General features: G+C 44.7%; 1 protein-coding gene across 1 annotated transcript in view; it reads left to right on the forward strand.

Moving 5' to 3' along the window:
* The window catches only part of TMEM200A (transmembrane protein 200A), a 673,457-nt gene extending 659,481 nt beyond the window's left edge, over positions 1 to 13,976 (forward strand). The window contains exon 6 of the mRNA XM_086927022.1: positions 11,978 to 13,976. Coding sequence (XP_086783148.1) covers positions 11,994 to 13,460 — 1,467 coding nt within the window. The 5' untranslated portion in view covers positions 11,978 to 11,993 and the 3' untranslated portion in view covers positions 13,461 to 13,976. The remainder of the gene's footprint in view (positions 1 to 11,977) is intronic.
* Positions 13,977 to 20,716: the final 6,740 nt, after the last annotated feature.

The following is a 20,716-nucleotide window of genomic DNA, read 5'->3' on the forward strand; positions in this document are numbered from 1 at the left end:
TCCAATATTTAAAAGTGCAATTAAAAGTGACCCTAATATTATAGTCTTCTTTCTATGCTAAGTCCTTCAGTTAAGTTTGAACCCAGATTTTAGTAAAGGAAAAAGTTGTTTAAGTTGAAGGCAATAATACAACTTCAGACACCCAATCAGGATTTCGAAAAGGATTGTCTGCTCTCTGTGTTTCATAACTGGCCTTACGCTGCCAAAAGATAAAACCCCTTTATATTGTGTCTTTGTTGATTTTGCCAGGGGTTTTGAGTGAAATCCTTTTTACAAGGCAGTAAAATCTTTCCAATTTGTAAAATGGCTTTAGCGAACTGGTCCAAACTGAGCAAGCATTGGCAGTGCCAATAGGTCTGACCGTATATTGGCGTTTAATATATAAAAAGTATTAAAGAGCAGTGAAAGTATGAAAGAGCAGTGGTAGCAAAACGGAAAACAAACCCCGACAACGTCAACAGAAAAGGAAAAAATAAATGATATACCATATTTTTTATTAACACGCAATACTTAATATTAATGAAATAAAATGTTCAGTGGTTTTTTAATAATAATAAAACTGTTTGGTATAGTTGTATTAATCTCACCAACAGACACAGCTTTAATTGGGCCGGGTCCTGCTGGTGTTCACCATTGTTAGCTCTAAAAAACTGGTGCCGAAACAACTGCATATGCACTGCGATTTACTTTCAGACACATCTTCCATGACTCCTGCATCTCTGCCTATGTCCGCTGGCGAAACGGTAAAAAAACCCCGACAACGAGAACAGAAAAGGAAACTAAAAATGCTCAAATGTATGTTTTAATAACACCAGCTTTATTTGATCGGGTCCTGCCGGTGCTCACCATGTTTAGCTCTAAAAAGCTGGTGCCGAAACAAGTGCATATGCACTGCAATTTACTTTCAGCCACACCTTACGTGACTCTAGCATCTCTGCCCATGTCCGCTGGCAAAACAGAAAACAAACCCCGACAACGACAACAGAAAAGGAAACTAAAAATGCTCGAACTTATTTTTAAATAACATCAGCTTTAATTGGCCCAGGTACTGCCGGTGCTCACCATCGTTAACTCTAAAAAGTGCATATGCACAGCTATTTACTTCCAGCCACACCTTAAATGACTCCAGCATCTCTGCCCATGTCCGCTGGCAAAACCGAAAACAAACTCCAACAACATCAACAGAAAAAGAAACTAAAATTGCTCTAACGTACTTTTAATAACACAAGCTTGAATTGGCCCGGGTCCTGCCAGTGCTCACCATCGTAAGCTCTAAATAGCTGGTGCCGAAACAAGTGCATATGCACTGCGATTTACTTCCAGACACACCTTACATGACTCTAGCCTCCCTGACCGTGTCCGCTGGCAAAACGGAAAATAAGCAACGGCAACAGAAAAGGAAACTAAAAATGCTCTAACTTATTTTTTAATAACATCAGCTTTAATTGGCCCGGGTCCTGCCAGTGCTCACCATCGTGGGCTCTAAAAAGTGCATATGCACTGCGATTTACTTCCAGCCACACCTTACATGACTCCAGCATCTCTGCCCATGTCCACTGGCAAAACGGAAAACAAAACCTGACATCGTCAACATAAAAAAGAAACTAAAAATGCTAACGTATTTTTTAATAAGACCAGTTTTAATTAGCCAGGGTCCTGCCGGTGCTCACCATCGTTAGCTCTAAAAAGCTGGTGCCGAAACAAGTGCATATGCACTGGGATTTACTTCTGGCCACACCTTACATGACTCCAGCATCTCTGCCAATGTCGCTGTCAAAACGGAAAATAAACCTCAGCAACTTCAACAGAAAAGGAAACTAAAAACGCTCTACCGTATTATTTAATGAATAACACGCAATGTTTAAAATAAGTCAAATAAAATGCTCTGTTTTTTATATCATTTTTAAGTTTGAATGTTGGAATAAATGTCATACTGCACTTACCATCAGGATAATTCATATCAGATGCACGTTAAAACATAAAAAAAGGCACAGGGTTTTTTAGGTTGGAATTGAAGTGAACCTGCAGTTAAGATAAGGATAATTGCTAACAGATGCAAGCTGAAACAGAAACAAAGCAACAGAGCTTCTTTAGGTCAGAATGGAAGTTAGACTTCAGTTACAATAAGGATAATTGCTAACAGATGCATGTCTCTGTAGACAGGGGCCATCACACGCTACACAGTGTGATGGTCAAAATAAATACTCACTAAGTAAAATCGCCCGAAGGAGAGAAGGGAGGGACTTTTACAACACAACACCAATACAAAGGCTACATTTTTGAATGGCACAGCCAACATCCAATAGAAAGCAGTTAATTTTTTCATACACATAGAATAGAATACAACATGTCTTGCAGAGAGCGCAAGCCTGTCTAGGCTCGACCGTAAAATGGAGGTGGAGAGCAAAGCGGTTCTCCCTCCTATTTCGGATTCAGAGATGGATGAATCAGTGGTGTGTGATCACAATTACGGTCACAAGTCATTGGTCAGTTACCGACACAAGTAGTATCATATTTAAATGGTGTCACTTTAATATGCACAGAATTCACCTATACAGACCAGCTTGCCTGACTGTTGTCAGTTTACACAACTTTAACGTTTGTAGCCAGCACATGGTTGTAGGGCACTGTTCATTTGTAAAGATAAATGAGGGCTGAAGCATACATGCAATGCTCCATACCTCAATAAAAGTCAGTTACAGCAAGCAGGAACGGGAAAAGGTTTAGATACTCTCAGTTGCAGGCTTATCTCCTTACAGTGTGCTTTGCAGTCGTGATTTTTGATGAAATCATCAATTCCCTCAAACTACTACGTATGAGGATGACATAGTCACATGTACATTCGCTAAATCCTGAAAAGGATAAACTAATCCTCAGTACCGCAAATACGTACTTCTACACTTACACTTTCCCCTCCATTCGTAAAACAGACCAAATCCTATTACTCTTGAAGAAACCACAAGTAATCCAAAATGGCTTGCTTACAGCCCATCATGTTATACACCTATCTTTCCTGTAACCTATTCAAACGGCAACAGCTCTACACCTATGAGCTCATATTAACAATGTATCCTCCTTGAAACATGTCAATTAGCTGTCTCCACTAGCTGGTAATTTTTGGGGGTCAAAGAGGATATATCCTTGACAATGTATTATGGCCTTCTGTGGTCTTTGGGTAGTCTTCAACACAGTCAATCAGAAAACATCATCTCCACCTTTTCCCTTTTATGAACATCTACATTGAATAAGACCCCCTACTAAAATCCCACATTGGTAAAACAAACATAACTGAATGGCACCATCGAAAGTTAAGAAAATTACTCTTTTCCTACACACAAAACACTTCTAAGCATAAGTTCAAGCCTGAGTCCCAGCCGACTTTGACAGTGATATTGATATTCTTGCGGTACTGATGTTTAAGGAATCACACTTGCCCAACTGACAGCTGCTTTGCCTAGTAAGTCCTACCTAAAACAGTGAAAGCATGATGAAAAAACCCACACTACTAATACTACTTCACTCTTTTCACCTAGCGTCCCCTTCAGAGTGTTATCTATGAGTAGGTCATCTTCAAACCAAAATAGATTACTTTCCAAAAATACTGTAAATCTCTAGAAGATCCAACAATTAGTCTAGAAAAAACAGTGCTGTGAATTCCAGCAGACCAGCTCTCGACCCGACTGATGTTTGCTGCCAGACCGTAAAACAGTCTTCAACCCCTCCAAGACATGTCCTAGGATCAAACATGTCTCTTCCTATACCATCTTCTGCAGGCCATCTAGTTACATGAAGATTATAAACCCAAACACCTCTCGACCTAATGAATTGTGGCCAAACCACTGGCAGTTTGATGGCTTCATGAGTATCATAGTGGCATTAGGAACTGTCAATTTTTGGGTGTTGGCTGTGCCCATTCATGTTCACGCTTTAATCCCCTTCCCCTTTGCCTCCAATTGAACCCACTGGTTTGATATCATAATCTATATGCATTCTTATGTATTTTCACAATTATTTTGAAATTCCCCACTAAGCATTTTGTAACTACTGCAAGATAAGTCAACTCTATAAAAACAACGGAAATGGATAACAAAACAGTGTAATTGGTCGACAGTGTAATGAAACACAAATACACCGTATTCTCTTGCGAAGCTACATTTCATTTACTTTACCACAAAAATGTTGCTAGCCTTTCAAAAAGCGGGCATATAAAAAAAACTGTATGAAACAGAATTTGATGAAGAGCATAGAAGATAACTGCTTTATTGCTTTGGCATGTTAATATTTACAATGAGGGTGTATTTGAAAAGAAATAATTATTTCCAGAGTGTGCAGTTACAAATTATGCTGCACACCTGAGATGTTAAAAGGCACTTGCTTCTTCTTACTAGCTGCACAACTCAGCTGAGACATGGGGCCTTTATTTCACGCAGTGTTATGTTTTCTTGCATCTCTAGAGACAATGTTTTGCAAAAGGAGTAATGTATACAAGCACATTTACCTAATTCAAAAGGCTGAATCTAAATTCTCTATGGCCTTTTTTGCAAACTACATTTTGTTGTACATATTGTAGCACTACCACGCATACTAAAAAATGTCTCCACATGTAAGTATGCATTTTACTAATAGATGCAGGAGGGACAATGGGGACTGAATAGAAAAGGGGGAATACTTACAAATGAAGGGAAAGGGTTAAGGAAGAAGGAAAGTGAGGTTTATTAGAGGTCAAGGAGGGACTTTAGGTAGGAATGCCAACCCAACATAAAGCAGTAAGCCCATAGTTATTCACAGACTGCTCTTCCATGATTACTACAGCCAAAAAGGGACTCAAGACAGTAGTAAAGTACTCCAGCTAAGGCCTGGAGAAAGTCTAACATATACCTGGCCAACCACTGCTTTAAAACCCCTTACCACGAACATTTGATTAAGGTACAGACTTGAAACCACTCAGGAAATAACATTACATTTACATATTCAAAATAGTTACAAATAAAATTAAATATACTGTAGAATTTGTTTTACAAAAATAGTGCATACTTTTACATAATCATAAAGTATTTTAATAATTTTTCAGCATGTAAAAAATAATATAATTACTTTTTATGAAAATAAAGTTACATAGATGTTAACTTCTGTGCACCACTTTTATGAATTATTAATGGGTAATAAAGTTCTATTTTTACTTTAGGTGAAAATAATAATGTTTTTAATTTAAACTTCAGAAAAACATGTTTAGTTGTATTTATTATATTTTTTCAGAATTTAATATATAATTCAAAATGAAGGTAATAGTGCTGTAGCATTTATGTATTTAGTTCTATATTTGAAATAAATGTATACAAATAATTTACATTAACATTCATCACAAAGATACTTATAATTTTTGGGGGGATTTTTATAAACGTTTCTAAATTTTCCCTATACTTTACTACAAGGAGACTCCACAGTCAAGCTGGAGTTCTTTGCATGTTTCCATATTTTTTTTCATTGTTCAAAATGTGATAGGTTTATTTTAAATGTAGAACAATGTACAAAAAATGACATCATTAAAATGTTAAATTTAAAATGTAATTATTTTGGATATAATAAATTAAATTATAATTGTTTTTCTGACGGTTAAAGTATAAAACAAATCCCCACCTACAGTTAAACAAATGATGCATAGAATAAATTAAAAGTCATTCAATTATATATTATTAAAACTGTTAGAGTACTTTTTAAATTTGCAAAAAAATTAATAAACTGTAACTTGTAAATATAAATGTTTTATTTTTAGATACTTTTAACATCAAAATTAATTTTGTTATATTTTTAACTAATTTAACAAATTTAATTTAGGTAATCTTATTTCAGGCTACGCCGCGTAAGCTTGTCTCAAGGATCTACTCCATCACTATAAAATTACCACAACAGGGTGCGTCTCGTTCGCAGGAGGAGTGGGAGTGAGATTCTGGAAGCAAGTTGGGCACATTGCGGTGGGCAGATAGAGAGACTATCTTCCAACTACAGACTGCGTCTAATCCACTTTAAGTATCTTCACTGGGTGTACCACACCCCCTGCATCTGCACAAAATGGGACTGAAGGATATCTCAGACTGCTGCTCGGCGGGAGAGGCCACCTTCCTGTACTTGGCCTGGACTGCCTGGCAGTGGCAGAGTTTTGGACAAGGGTGTGCGACACAATCAGCATGATCAACGGCACCCACTTAGCACCACACCCTTTGACTTGCCTACTAGGGGATGTCTAAAAGACACTGATCGCGCACAGGCGTCTGATAGCGATGCTGCTCTTATTGGGCAAGCGCAGGGTAGCTATACATTGGGACCGGCGGCCTGTGCCGGCAGATGCCGCATGGTTGTCGGATGCTGCCCACTGCCAGGTGCAGCTCTGCGGATATTGGGAGCTCATGCCAGCGTGCTCCAGACCATTAGATATTTGAGGACCACCCACCACATACCTTAAAAGCGGAGTTGCTGCCGCACTGAATTAGCGAGAGCAGGCTGCGCTAGAATGCATGCACGGGAAGGCCAAGGAGCAAACTAGGAAGCAAGGGAGGATTACAATCACCATCTGTATTGTATTGTCTATAACTGTTGGGAGGAGGGGCAAGGAGAGGTTGTTTGCTGTATGTGCTACTTCAGGCTGGCTTACTTGCACAATGACCTTACGACCCACTTTGACAATGTCTCCATATTGTATGCTCTCGACTTGTATGTAACAAGTTGTTTCAATAAATTAATATTTTAAAAAAACTAATATTATTTCCTATGAGGTATTTCAAGTGCCTACAACTATTCTTTTCTAAGGGAGAGTGTTCAACTACCAGTGGTTGGCCATGTTTGGTGCTTGACTTACTCTGGTCCTGAGCTGGAGTACATTTCAAATGGTCTGGGTTTTTTTGGGCTGCAGTTTGTGAATAGAAATGTGCTTACTTTATTGTGGGTGGGTTCATGCAAACGACCCGGTGGCAGAGGGTCTCACCTGTGACTGCTGATGAGCTGTGGACCCTTTCTCCACTTTTTAATTCGATTGTGCTGCTGATTACGAGCAGTCATAATTTTTATCTGATATTTTACTGTGTTTGTGCTAACTCACCTGTACCTCAAAGTTGACAGGTTGACTAACTTGCTTTACATCTAGGGGCTCAGAGGATCACCGTGGGCCGAGCGTTGTGTGGCAGGCTCCCGCGGACGCGGGCGCCATCTTGGCTTGGGCTACTCAGCTCAATGTAATTGTTAGCCACCCCCCCCACGATACTCCCTATTTAGGAGCACTCCCGGCTCTCGGCGGGTGATAGCAAACGACCCGGTGGCAGAGGGTCTCACCTGTGACTGCTGACGAGCTGTGGACCCTTTCTCCACTTTTTAATTCGATTGTGCTGCTGATTACGAGCAGTCATAATTTTTATCTGATATTTTACTGTGTTTGTGCTAACTCACCTGTACCTCAAAGTTGACAGGTTGACTAACTTGCTTTACATCTAGGGGCTCAGAGGATCACCGTGGGCCGAGCGTTGTGTGGCAGGCTCCCGCGGACGCGGGCGCCATCTTGGCTTGGGCTACTCAGCTCAATGTAATTGTTAGCCACCCCCCCCACGATACTCCCTATTTAGGAGCACTCCCGGCTCTCGGCGGGTGATAGCAAACGACCCGGTGGGAGAGGGTCTCACCTGTGACTGCTGACGAGCTGTGGACCCTTTCTCCACTTTTTAGTTCGATTGTGCTGCTGATTACGAGCAGTCATAATTTTTATCTGATATTTTACTGTGTTTGTGCTAACTCACCTGTACCTCAAAGTTGACAGGTTGACTAACTTGCTTTACATCTAGGGGCTCAGAGGATCACCGTGGGCCGAGCGTTGTGTGGCAGGCTCCCGCGGACGCGGGCGCCATCTTGGCTTGGGCTACTCAGCTCAATGTAATTGTTAGCCACCCCCCCCCACGATACTCCCTATTTAGGAGCACTCCCGGCTCTCGGCGGGTGATAGCAAACGACCCGGTGGCAGAGGGTCTCACCTGTGACTGCTGACGAGCTGTGGACCCTTTCTCCACTTTTTAATTCGATTGTGCTGCTGATTACGAGCAGTCATAATTTTTATCTGATATTTTACTGTGTTTGTGCTAACTCACCTGTACCTCAAAGTTGACAGGTTGACTAACTTGCTTTACATCTAGGGGCTCAGAGGATCACCGTGGGCCGAGCGTTGTGTGGCAGGCTCCCGCGGACGCGGGCGCCATCTTGGCTTGGGCTACTCAGCTCAATGTAATTGTTAGCCACCCCCCCCCACGATACTCCCTATTTAAAGAGGCTATATGCGGCAGCGCAGCGGACGAGCGCAGCGGGCGCGACGAAGGCGCGCCGGAGTTGCGCCTGAGTTAAGCCCGTCTGCGCCGGTCAGCGGCCGGCAGGGGCTAGGGGCAACTCCCCCTGGCCTCCCTATTCGCTACACCTCAGCCGATCTCACTCTTTTACAAGGTCCTTGGCCCCTTGACCCCCGCACTATTCACCAGGCTGCTTTTCCCCCTGCCAAGCCTGCCCTCAGGGCTGCTCCCTCTCTTCTGCTTCTCCATCGGCACGTCAGTCGACGCCCACTCTTGACACTCTCCCTCCCCCACTATCTATTATGTTACTAAACACCAGGTCAGCCATCAAACATCATCAGGATCTATTCATACTTCTAGATACGGATAAACCCGATCTTTTATTCCTAACTGAGACGTGGTTTTGTGAGTCTTCCCTCCCGTCCCTACTGGCTGCCCTCCCCTCATCATACTATTCCATCCGCGCCGACCGCCCACTAGGGAAAACGGGTGGAGGCGTTGCCCTCATTGCCCGCACGGATTTTCAGTTTCAGATTCTTCCCTCTCCCCCTATGGGAGGAATTGACCACTTAGTGGTCTGCTCCTCTTCTTTCTCCCCTCACCTAGCCTGTGTGCTGGTATATCGTCCACCACAACCCACTCCCTCTTTTCTCCCTGCCTTTCAAGATCTACTTGGCACCCTGGCTGTTAATTATGCTTCGGTGCTGGTCCTTGGGGACTTTAACTACTGGCCCTCCGACCCCAAGGAATGTTCCTCTTCTAGAGAATTTTCAGAAACTTTATTGTCACTCAATTTTTCCTCCCTGGTCCACATCCCCACTCATATCCACGGTCACACCTTAGACCAAGTTTGGTCCCTCAACTGTCCCCTCTCCTCACTCACTGTGTCCCCTTGCACTTGGTCAGATAATTTCCTAATCTCCTTTTCTCTCTGCCTCTGCTTGACCAAGCGGCCTACCCTCGCCAAAAACTCTTGGGCTCGCAATTGGGGCAAAGTTAACCTATCGGACCTTACTTCCTCACTACTGGCCTCTTCTCCCACTCTATCGGACTTGGCGTCTGCCGCCCAAGCTAAGGCCATTAATTCCTGGCTTACGGAGGGAAGCGACTGCATGGCCCCCCTTCGGCGTACCTCGATTAGGCGTCCTAAAGACGCAAACCGGTGGTTCAGTAAAGAACTAAAAGAGCAGAAACTCACGGTCCGACAGGCAGAACGTAGATGGAGACAGGACTACTGTCCCATCTCCAAGTCCCGCTATGTTCTCCTTTTAGGGGCTTACAAAAAAAGCATTCTAGAGACCAAGAAGGCTTATTTCTCCGCCAAAATTTTAGCAGCTGAGAACCAACCTAAGGAGATCTTTTCCATCACTCATGACCTGGCTTTCTCCGACAGGACTTCACTGAAACCTCTTCCTTCTCAAAATCTCTGTGATTCTTTGAACTCCTACTTTGTGGAAAAAATTGCGACCATTAAAACCAATATCCCTCCTCCGTCCCCCTCATTTGTTGATCCCCAGCCACCCCCTGTCCATGCTTCACTCACCTCTCTCCCCCCTCTCTCCGAGGAAGTTTTCCTTTCCCTTCTCCCTAAAATCAAATCTGGTTCCCCAGCTGACATCTGCCCTGCACACATCCTACGGCAGATCTACTCTGTGTGCACCCTACCCCCTCTCATGTTTCTTAATAACTCCTTGGCTCAGGGTGTTGTGACCCCGTCACTGAAATCTGCCACCATTGTTCCCATTCTGAAAAAACCTGGAGCTGACCCCTCTGCCTTGGCTAACTACCGCCCCATCTCCTTGCTACCCTTTCTGGGTAAGGTGCTTGAGCGACACGTCACCTCTGTGCTCAGCTCCTATGTCGAGGAGAATGGGGTGCTGGCCCCCTGTCAGGCGGGGTTCCGGCCAAGGCACTCGACAGAGTCAGTGGTGGTGTCTGTGCTGGATACCCTCAGGGAGGGTATGGACAACGGTCAACCTCAGGCGCTGGTCCTCCTTGATTTATCCGCCGCTTTTGACACGGTGGATCACTCCATCTTACTCTCCCGTGTCAGGGCGGCGGGCATCGGAGGAACGGCCCTCATTTGGCTTTCATCCTTCCTGAGGGACCGGACCCAGGCGGTTCGTCTTGGGGAGTTTTCAGCTACCCCCTGTAAGGTCCAGTGCGGGGTGCCTCAGGGTTCTTCTCTGTCTCCCCTGTTATTCAATCTGTACATCTCCCCTCTCATCTTTGCTCTTCAGCAGCTGGAGGTCACGGCGTATAATTATGCCGGTGACCTCCAGCTCATCTTCAACCTCTCCTCTTCCCCTGACTCTATATCTAATTTCCAATCTATTCTGTTTTTCATCAGGGACTGGATGAATTTCAACCACCTGAAGCTCAACCCCGATAAGACGGAACTGGTGCTTACGGGTGGTTGCTCCAGTCCCTGGAACTCGTTATTTTGGCCCCCTTCTTTCGGCTCTCCCCCTACTCCTGTTTCCTCAGTTAAGACCTTAGGTATCAAGCTCAATGATAAACTCACAATGCACTCCCAGATAGGTTCCGTGGTATCTTCTTGCTTTCTCACTCTCCGTACTATCCGCACTATATCTCGTTTCTTTTCCTTCCCTGCACTCAAACTGATTATGTCCGCACTGGTCCTATCCCGCCTGGACTACGGGAATGCCCTGTTCAACGGCATCCCACAGTACAGCTTGCGTAGGCTCCAACTTGTTCAGAACCAGGCGGCCCGTCTTGCATTTGGTCTCCCCAGATTCCACCATACCTCTCCTCTGTTGAAGACCCTTCACTGGCTTCCCATTCGGGAACGCGCATTATTCAAACTAGGATGCATGGCCTTTCAGGCCAGGTCTGGTCTGGCCCCCCTCTTCATATCTTCAGCCATCAAAACTTACGTTCCCTGCAGAGACCTCCGTTCCTCAGTTCAACATCTTCTAGTTACCCCACGATTCAAGAAAAAAAAACAGGGCGGCTCTAAATTTGCTACTCTGGCCCCTGTGTTTTGGAATTCCCTTCCTTTCCACCTCAGATCCCTTACCCAGTATTCCCTTTTCCGTAAATCTCTTAAAACTTTCCTGTTTACCCAGGCCTTCTTGCCTTAACATTCCCCTTTTCAGTTTATGTCCTTGTGGTTGACTCTTCTCCCTCTGGTAGTTTGCTATCTTAGCGCCAAGAAACCGCTCGGTGTATGTCGCGCTCTAGAAATACTTTAAACTTAAACTTAAACTTCATGTCCCTCTCTAAACCCTTCCTTACTCTTCCCTTAACCCCTCACATTTTATAGTAAGTATTCCCTATTTTCCAGCCACTCGCTTCTGGACCACAATAATTTTCCCACTAAGACTTTTGCCCAGGTGTGCAGAACCTCTGCAGTCAGCGGGGAGATCACTGCACAGAAAAAAGATAGTCGAGGTGGATGCTAAACCTCTGCCCAGAGATTTATGAATAGCATTTTGTAGAACGTTATTAGTACTATTTAAGAACTACAAAAATCAGTTTGTAAATAGACACCACATTGTTTAATTTAATGTAATCACTGAAGAAAAGTTAACAGTTTGTAGTCTTTTTAATACATTATATTAAAAAATAGTTCCATGATAACGAACTATTTTTTGCAACCATTTATTGTAATCTCTTCTCTCTTTCGTCTTCCATAGGGCAGAATACAGAACTATGATCGCAACTGGAGGTGTCATAACAGGACTTGCAGCTCTGAAGAGGCAAGACTCTGCCAGATCACAGCATCTTTTGTCTCGACCTACGTCTCCTCCTCCACCAGAGAAAAAGCCAGTTCGGAGACGACCTAAGGCAGATGTTGTCATTGTCAGGGGGAAAATCCGACTTCGCTCCCCGTCTGGGTTCTTTCTTATTTTGGGAGTGCTTGTTTCTGTAGCAGGAATCGCAATGGCAATCCTTGGGTATTGGCCCCAAAAAGAATCTTTTTTAGCTGCAGAAGTCAGGCTGTCAATGAATAACACCCACATCCTAAGAGAAGGTGGAATTTTAGCCCGTTTTTTTGGACAACATTTACACTCCGAGAAAATGAAAATGCTGGGGCCTTTTACTATGGGGATAGGTATATTTATTTTTATTTGTGCTAATGCAATTCTACATGAAAATCGTGACAAGGAGACCAAAGTTATTCATATGAGAGACATATATTCTACAGTTATAGACATCCACTCTTCGAGGATCAAGGAGCAGAAATTCATGAATGGTGCCTATTCGGGTTTCTTTGGGGAATCTGAAGTCAAACAGAATGAGAACACATGTGCCTCGAAACTGGCTGCAAATACAATAGCCACTTTTTCTGGCTTGGGTGGTAATTTTCGAAGATTTAGCTCCATGGAGGAGGAAGAGAGTATTCAGAATGAATGTAGGAATTTTTCTAATCTAATACCACCTCTACTCAGTGAGCGTTCTGGTTCAGTGTTTGGCCTACACCCCTATTCAAGTAGGATAATCGATGACCGAAGCGGAAGCTCAAAGAAATGTGAAACAAAGTCAATTGTATCATCCTCTATAAATGCATTTACTCTTCCCGTGATTAAACTTAATAACTGCGTAATAGATGAGCCAGCTGTGGATAACATTAGTGAAGATTCCGAGATAAACAGGAACCGGCCAAGAAATCTATCAATGGATTCTTTAGCTGTCCCTTTAGCAGATGTCAATGACGTTTATAAGCCCACCGGCGGAACGCTACTCCGCAGCCATTCAATGACGGAGCCTCCATTTTATGAAGCTGCTGCAGGCCCTTCCCCCACTCCTGGGAAGCTTCTGTCGCCTGGTGCTGCAAGAAAGCAGTTTGGATCCAATACATCTTTGCATATTCTTTCAGCACATTCCAAATCCCTGGACTTGGACAGAAGGCCGTCCACTCTAACAGTCCAAAATGAACAAAGAAAACATCCGAGCTGGCCAAGGCTGGACCGGAGCAACAGCAAAGGGTACATGAAGCTTGAGAACAAAGAAGACCCGATGGACAGGCTGATTGTGCCCCAGGCTGCTGCTAAGAAAGACTACACAAACAAGGAGAAGTTGCTAATGATTTCAAGATCACATAACAACTTGAGTTTTGAGCATGATGAATTTTTGAGTAACAATCTTAAAAGAGGAACTTCTGAAACAAGGTTTTAATGTAAATAATGCGTTTTCAAAGTGTTGTCTGGTTAAAAGCAAATATTTTGATGACTGTTTGTTTTCAATTGAAAATGTGTATGTCTCATTTAACCAAATGGTTGCTGCCTCGTAAGCCTGCCTTTTGTGACTAGAGATTTTTATCTCTGTAGTGCAGAGAGCTTTATGTTTTACACATATCCAACTGCACTACTGTATTTCATAAGTAGGGTCTACTTTACATAAATGTCACATATTCACATTTTGTTTCTAGAACAAAAACACATTTTATAAAAGTGGTCCGTTTATACATTTTTGAAGCAGACTTACTGTATTTTTACCCAAAGGGGTTATATCTCTGTTTCTTGTTTTATTTTGTGTTACTATCTTTAAAATATTTTCATGATAGTTTCATTCTGTAAACCTGCTTTATAGTTTGACTTCCCACTGTTGTTTCTGTTTTGTTTTGTGAATGTTTGCAAAGAATGATTTGCATTATGTAGAGTGCATTTGTAAAAATATGAGTTTACTGACCAACTGTGTCTATTTGTATGACTAAAGCTATAACCACAAACCTAAGATGTTCTAGAAAATAAGTGAATGTGATGGGCAGGGTGTCTAAATGGTTGCTACTTGTGAACAATTTTCGCGAACACTCTGTTACTGATTTGATGCAATATCAGTCTTGTGAATTCTTTTCTTTTCTTGAAAAGGACAAGTTTTAACCACTTCCCTTCGTTCGTCGGCCAACGGCCGTCGCAAACACTACCTCCATAGTGCTGCGCACATCCGTGGGCTGATGCGGCCACTCCCACTCCGCTAAACTGCTGCACTTCGGTGGAATTGCCGCTGCGGTTAAACGGTTAAGAATAGATTCCCTTTGGTAATTTCATGACAAATTACATTTGTTGTCGTTTTCTTTAAGGCACTAAGAAGTATATTTACAAGAACTGACACTAACTAGCGTTACCGTTAGTTAGCAGCAGTTTTCTTAACGTGGCCTATCACCAAAAACTATCTCCCTGTTAGCGATGTATTTACAATACATCACTACATGGCGATAGTTTTAACTAGCTGCGGTGAAAACTGCCTCTAACACTAACGTGAAGGCGATATAAATTCTAAGACGTTAGTGAGCAAAAACTGATGAAAGGCTAATTTGCGGGCAAAAAACTCACGTTAGTCAGCAGAACTTCACCTTTTTTGCCTCTAAAAATAGCCAATAAGTCCACCTCCAGTGAAAGAAATACAAGAAAAACGATGGAATGATTAATAGAGCAGCAAGGGACAAGTGCAGCACAGATCAATAACCTCCCCAAACCCCCCAAATCCCCCAACTGCCAGGATGACCAGCTAGAGTCCCAAGGGAAGAGGAAATGCAGTATCAGGGCTACATATATAAAAAGAGGTAAATCCCGGGAGAAAACCTGTTATGCATCACTTTTCATAGTGCCCTCCTTGCAACACCATGGCAGCCAAAACCTTGAAAGTGCGGACAGTCCCTAGGGCTCGAGGGCTTAACTGTGCCCGTGTCCGCAACCCAGAGTAGGATGGGGAGGTGGTGTAAAGTTGCTGGGCTCTGGCAGTAGGCATTGCGGCATTGGCGATTGCCCTTACCTGGTAGTGAAGTCTGCCAGGTCACATTGAGACACGTTGCTGAGCTGTGTAAGAAGACTGCCTGGTGCCCCTTGGAGCTGTGAATGGTAGAGGTGCTCCTGTGAACCAACATAGGGAGGTCTGCATTGCATATCACGCACCACCACTACACCGGGGTGAATGAATGGATTACCAATGGTGGCCATGCCTCTCTGAATCGCATGCCGGAGGATGGTGCACTGGCAGGACGCTGTGGAGGATGAGGCCCCTGCACAGAACTTGTATGGCAGTAGCGCTGCAACTTCAACCTTAAGGGGGCCCTGCTGCATCACCTGCATTGGGAGGTTTCCCAGCGGACTTGGCAGTGACTGCTGTACTCAGGCTTGTGAAATCCTGCATGGCTGAGGCTCCTACTGGCTGAGTTACAGATTTGGAGAGAGTGCAGTGGATTGTGCCATGGTGCCAATGCCCAGTTGAGGAGAATCTGGGACGTGTAGCAGGAGGGTCCCGGGTGGTGAGTCAGGCCCAGTCCTAGCACCTGTGGGTGACTCCTGCCCCAAGTGGCGGCTCCTCCGCTATGGCAGAAGAGCGTCTCCCCCACTACTTTCAAGCGTAACATAATGATATCATTCTGATAATCTCATGCAATGTTTCCTTTGCGGGTGGGAAGGTTGGTGGGGCTGCTCTACTCATGACGCAGGGCAGGGGCAGAGTGGTATGCCCACTCAAGTGCACACTGACTGCTTGGTTGTCCCGCTCAGGTCACCCAAAGCCGTCATGAGCACATACCTGTTCGCAATGCACTCTTCCTTACAGCCTGCATGGAGAACATGCGCATTCCATCAGTCCCTGGCTGAACACCTTGTTTCAGCACTCAAGAACAATTGCAATGCAATATTGCAGTGTTGTGATTGGTTTAGGGGAGGGAGCCTGACTGCCTACTTCCTGTTCGTGGAAGCAGACTCAGGAGCACAGAAGACACAGGACCTGGCCTTGAGGTAATGTTTAAAAGAAAATATATTTACAACCCCCACTCCACCACGCGTCCCTGCCCCTTTCAGTGTCCTTTCCTGCAGGTCCCAACTCCCAGCTGTCCAGTCCCCCCGCAGCACTACTTAATGGCAGCTGCTGTGTGGCCCTGCACATCGGGCGTACCACTGGTGAACCAAAGACAAGCCCGTCTGCGTCCGTCCACCACTGGACCACACCTAGCACCGAGGACCCTTCCTTTCATACACTCCACCACTACAACACCAGCACCTTCCTCTCCATAGGCCCTGGATGGCACACTGCCTGCCATCTAGCATCGATGTAGAATTTCCTTGCACCCTGCACTTGTCAAAACTGCAAACGCACCTTCTTCCAGATCAGCACACCAGCGCATCCTGCCTCCCAGCCGACCAATAGTGCAGCCAACTGGCTCAACTGCAACCTCCTCAACGTGCAGTCCCTCCACGAACACGCAGCAGAAATCTGGGACGTCCTTGACGTCACCTCTCCAGACATCATCTTGTTCATAGAAACCTGGACCCATCTCTGCTCTGAACCAGACATCGCCAACACCACCCATGATGGCTGCAAATTCACCCACACAGACCACCTGAGAACCCAGGAGGAGGTATTGCCATTGTTTAAAAAGGCACACTCCGACTGACCATGCACTCTAATGACCTGATGGCTACCATGGAACACCTCTACTTCTAGATCCGGACCAACCCCAACCATAACCCTCCCTCCGTGGTTCCTTGTCTACAGTCACCCCTGACCATAAACCCCCATTCACAGATGCCATTGTAGACCTCATCACAACCCAGTATCTCACATCAACTGAGTACATTCTACTCGAACACCTCAGCTTCAAACTGGACAACCCCAGTGACCAGAACACTACCACCCTCCTGGCGAATCCCGTCCGCATCAGACTTGAACAGCTAGTCACGGCACCAACCCACATCGCCGGACACATGCTCAACCCCGTTTTCTCCATCAGCTGGAATTTCAACTACAGCCACACCATCAAACTCTCTTGGACTAAAGTCCCATTGGTCGCACACTGCTCGTCCTACCAGCGTGTTACCCCAAAGCATTTTGGTCCATGAAGTAAGCTTCAGAGAGTACGCCTCTGCCAGAGTCTTGAGCAAAAATCACTGTCGCGTTGGCCATCCCTGGACACGTGTTTCAAGGTTATTACCTCTCATCAGCAGGGAATAGGCATGTATGTAGGGTCGCTGCGTAGGCTGCCAAAAAATGTTCTCAGGTCCGGTACAGCTCGTGGCATGCAGGTGCGTAACCATGAGCTCGTCAGCCCCACCGGCTCAAGGGAGCCTGAATATAAACAAAAGTCCAATTGGTCGCACACTGCTCGTCCTACCAGCGTGTTACCCCAAAGCATTGTGGTCCATGAAGTAAGCATCATCGGGTGCGCCTCTGCCAGAGTCTTGAGCAAAAATCACTGTCGCGTTGGCCATCCCTGGACACGTGTTTCGAGGTTGTTATCTCTCATCAGCAGGGAATAGGCATGCATGTAGGGTCGCTGCGTAGGCTGCCAAAAAATGTTCTCAGGTCCGGTACCGCTCATGGCACGCAGGTGCGTAACCATGAGCTCGTCAGCCCCACCAGCTCAAGGGAGCCTGAATATAAACAAAAGTCCAATTGGTCGCACACTGCTCGTCCTACCAGCGTCCATAGGCCCTGGATGGCACACTGCCTGTCATCTAGCATCGATGTAGAATTTCCTTGCACCCTGCACTTGTCAAAACTGCAAACGCACCTTCTGCCAGATCAGCACACCAGCGCCTCCTGCCTTCCGGCCGACCAATAGTGCAGCCAACTGACTCAACTGCAACCTCCTCAACGTGCAGTCCCTCCACAAACACGCAGCAGAAATCTGGGACGTCCTTGACGTCACCTCTCGAGACATCATCTTGTTCATAGAAACCTGGACCCATCTCTGCTCTGAACCAGACATCGCCAACACCACCCATGATGGCTGCAAATTCACCCACACGGACCACCTGAGAACCCAGGAGGAGGTATTGCCATTGTCTAAAAAGGCACACTCCGAGTGACCACGCACTCTAATGACCTGATGGCTACCATGGAACACCTCTACGTCTAGATCCGGACCAACCCCAACCCCAACCCTCCCTCCGTGGTTCCTTGTCTACAGTCACCCCTGACCATAAACCCCCATTCGCAGATGCCATTGTAGACCTCATCACAACCCAGGATCTCACATCAACTGAGTACATTCTACTCGAGCACCTCAGCTTCAAACTGGACAACCCCAGTGACCAGAACACTACCACCCTCCTGGCGAATCTTGTCCGCATCAGACTTGAACAGCTAGTCACGGCACCAACCCACATCGCCGGACACATACAACCCCGTTTTCTCCACCAGCTGGAATTTCAACTACAGCCACACCATCAAACTCTCTTGGACTGACCATCAAAGTATACATCACACCTTCCTCTGGGCCACCATACACCACCGCCATCATTGCCCCCATAACACAGCTGGATCAAGGCCATCGAAGACTTTTTCGGCAATACCCTCAGCACCACCACTCTGCCAACACTTACAGACGCCTACACCGCAGCTCTCAAAATCCACAGATGGAGCTCCAACTGTGCCAACACCTGGCAGCTCCTCTGTGTCAGTGAATCGAGCATCTGGGTGTCACTGTCCGCGGGGGAAGGTTACAGCAGACACCTTGGATGCCAAACTGAACTCTGTACAAAGGGATGCATCTAGGCATATGCATGACCTTGTGAACCCCCATGCCACATTATACCTTGATGTATGCAGGGTGGGCTTTCCAATGCAACAAAGCCTCACAGGAGGGGTACAATGAAATCTATGAGATTCCACTAGGAAAATTCTAGGACGCCACTGCGTCAACACCTTATGCCTGCCTCATGGCGGAAGTAAGGGTGATGCAGTACCATAGGGATAGGTGTTCCCCATGCATTGCTGGAGTTGCGACATGCTTGTAACAAAATTGCAGCAATGCGTGACTTTAGCACCAACTGATATGTCAGGAATACTGACATATCTGTAAGACCTTGTGACATGGAGCGTTGTATAGTAAACACGGTGAAACCATGGTGTCACAAGGAGGGCGCAGTTAAAAGTGTGCCAATGCTGTTTTGTAAACGCAATGTAACACTTTTCATGAATGAGGCCCAGGGTGCACCCTATCTTATTTTCTGGTGCATTCCTGAGCTTTTGTTGTGGCTCAGGCCAGCACAGCAATATTCTTTGCTGCACTGTCCAGCACCAAAACCTCTGAAATGAGGCCCCAAGTGTTTGCAACAATTTTAAGACCAGTTATTTTCTGGTTTTAAAAAACTGACTAACTGAAGTTAGAGGCAGTTTTATGGGATTTTGCACCATACAAGGAATTCCTTGTAAATATCGTGAAGTTGGGTTAGCAGCAGTTTTTTTAAAGGAACACCCACCTTGCATCTCATTTTCGTTAACTCTCGCTAACAAAAGTGATGATCTTCATAATTCATGTTTTCACTGCAAAAGTGCCGGTAACACAAGTTAGTGGCATCTTGTAACTAAGGCGATAAAAAATAGCTGCAGTAACATCAAAAATGTACTCTACGGCACTGTTAAGTCCTTGTGAATATACCCCTAACTATCAACTGTTGCAAAGCAAAGGTGCAAACGTTGATGTATAATCCTCAAATTGCAGAAGTGAAGATGACTGACTAGATTGTTCCCACTGGCTAGGGAGACATCTTAAAGAGGGAATTTCTTCCAGGAACATGTGTGGGTAATACACCAGTCAATGTGATGCATTTAACACTGAAAAGAAGAAGGCAACACAGGATTAAAATGACCTGGGAGACCCAACACAGTGAAGCAAAAAGCTGCACAATAAGCATATCCCAGCAGGGGCAAAAATACAGGTTCCACATTATCACAAGGAATCTTAATCTCACAAGGGTACTAGCGAGGCTACATATTTCTGGAAATACTAAGAAGTAAAGGGAATTGTACTTACAGCCAAAACTAGACACATAGGACCAATGTCAACACATAGCCTTCTTTACAGGTAAACCACAGGAAATGAACACCAAAGGTATAAAGATAAGGGAACATTCCAGTACAAGGCTTAAAAAAAATGAAACCTAAAGCACAAACAACCATGAAGTTAGAGCACAGAAAACTCCCAATTTCCCAATAATAAAATGTCTAGAAAGAAGTGTCATGATGCCAGGGAGGACCAAGCAAGAGCAGACATAATCCAAACTTCAGACAGTAGAAGTACAAGGTCATTCTAAACGCCCAAAGTCAAAATGATTCCCCTAGAACAGTCTGTGCATCACCAGCAAGGTCGTGTTTTTTCCACTCCTTTTTCCAGGTCATTTATATTATTGACCCCAAAAACACAGAAAAAAATGAACATTGAAATAATTCATAAGTAGGAGACATGAGGCAGCTGAGCAGAAGGTACTTGGATAGCAAGTGTTGTTCTATTACATTTTTCACCCACAATAAATGAGATCGGATTAAATCTGTGCTAATTTGTTAATTTGTCAAAAAGAACGAAAATAAAATTTAAAAAACATAATCCAGTCAACTACCTCACAACTTGTTGACATAAAAATGAAAGAGAAAGTATATAGGGAAGACACAAAGAGGAATTTAGACTTATGGAGAGGGAG

The sequence above is a fragment of the Lissotriton vulgaris genome, chromosome 6 (genome assembly GCF_964263255.1).
Source record: "Lissotriton vulgaris chromosome 6, aLisVul1.2, whole genome shotgun sequence".
Taxonomy (NCBI): domain Eukaryota; kingdom Metazoa; phylum Chordata; class Amphibia; order Caudata; family Salamandridae; genus Lissotriton; species Lissotriton vulgaris.